The sequence below is a fragment of the Apium graveolens genome, unplaced genomic scaffold, assembly GCF_009905375.1.
Source record: "Apium graveolens cultivar Ventura unplaced genomic scaffold, ASM990537v1 ctg8463, whole genome shotgun sequence".
In the NCBI taxonomy this organism is placed as follows: domain Eukaryota; kingdom Viridiplantae; phylum Streptophyta; class Magnoliopsida; order Apiales; family Apiaceae; genus Apium; species Apium graveolens.
In genome coordinates, this window is record NW_027421199.1 from 34,917 (window position 1) to 36,432 (window position 1,516).

General features: G+C 36.6%; 1 protein-coding gene across 1 annotated transcript; it reads right to left on the reverse strand.

The window, feature by feature from the left end:
• LOC141705028 (agamous-like MADS-box protein AGL80) lies at positions 1-822 on the reverse strand. Its single transcript, XM_074508101.1, has one exon. The coding sequence runs from the start codon at positions 820-822 to the stop codon at positions 1-3; it is 822 nt and encodes a 273-aa protein (XP_074364202.1).
• Positions 823-1,516: the final 694 nt, after the last annotated feature.

Here is a 1,516-nt window from a genome sequence, read left to right on the forward strand (position 1 = left end):
CTATGGAAAGAATGCACTTGACCACATGCCACCATTCTGCGCATCTCCACAGGGCATCATCATCTCCTCACCGTGACTAAATCCCAAATTCTGGCAGTGTTGCTGCTGGTTCAGCATCTGATCAGTACTGCTGTTCCCACTATTGCTGTTGATCCAGTCGCTAAACCAAGGCGGTCTCTGCTGCTGCTGCTGCATTGCTTCCATCTCGCCCTCTATAGCCTTTTCTTCCGTTCCATCAACACAATTAGCCACTCCTTTACCTTTCAACATTGCAGCAGCTGATCCCGAGCCACAGCCAGATCCAGAGCCAGAGCCAACTTTCCCAGGAGTAGTATTCTTTTTCTTAGTAGCCGATATCTGATCAATTCTTTTATAAATCTCCTTCAACTTGTGATCAATAAGCCAACCAAGATCATTCAAATCCGGGATCATCAAATTTTGTAAACCAATTTTCCCCGTCAAACACTGATACATAACCTCAATCATTTCCTTCTCCCTATTATCCTTACACTGTTTCTTCAACTGCTCATTAGCTTTCGCAATCCTCTGTCGCATAAAACTCTCCTGATTAACCATCTTCTTGCTCTGCTCCATCTCCGGCATTCGCTTAAACTGAGACAACACACGCTGAACACCTTCTGTATTAGGCCACACTTCAGGTTGGGGCTCATAGTGACTATAAATGATAGCACAAGCATCAATACCACATAAGGTACTCAACTCTCCAACCTTCTTCATCAGCCCCTTCTTCCTTTTCTTGAATGTCGCTTTTCGAGAAGCATCATTACTGATGAATGCTAACTTCACCTTCTTTCTTGTCATGATGCCTTGTATGATTTTTGTAGAAAACACCAAACAGGGCAAGATCAAAGTATATGGAAGTTATGTGTTTATATATAACTCTTTTTTGCTCTTTCACTACTAAATAAGAAATGTGTGCATTTTTGTAAACGCATCTGAGATTTCTTTGCCAATGAGGCAAATCAATATAATTAAATTTCTTGATGCATAACATGAACACGCATTTATATGTTAAGATCTTTGTTTCTTCTTAATTTGTTTTTTATATGGTTTTACACGTTTTCATGTCATTTGAGATAAGTATAATTAGTTGTAATATCTAGCTAAATAAAAATTTCCATAGTTAGGTAATAAATAGAATCATTTTAATTGGAATATAATCTCATATGATTTTCCAAATCGGTAAAATCGTAAAATTAATTACTTGCGTGATTGTTAAGTACAAATAATTAACGGCTACATTGAATAGTAAATTATATTTGGATCAATTTGAAAGTATGGTGTTCCCTCTCAAAATTTATCAAAGCCGAACGAGCTAGTTGGATATTACACGAACAATACATAGTTGACTACAATTTATAAGTTACTTATAAATCAGAATTACATATATTTTAAATTATTTTATTAATTACAAGATATCTTAAGCCGGTTCAGAACGATGTTTAGAATAGATAAATTTCAGTGACTTGTTCGACTCTTGCCCCGTAAAAAAGCG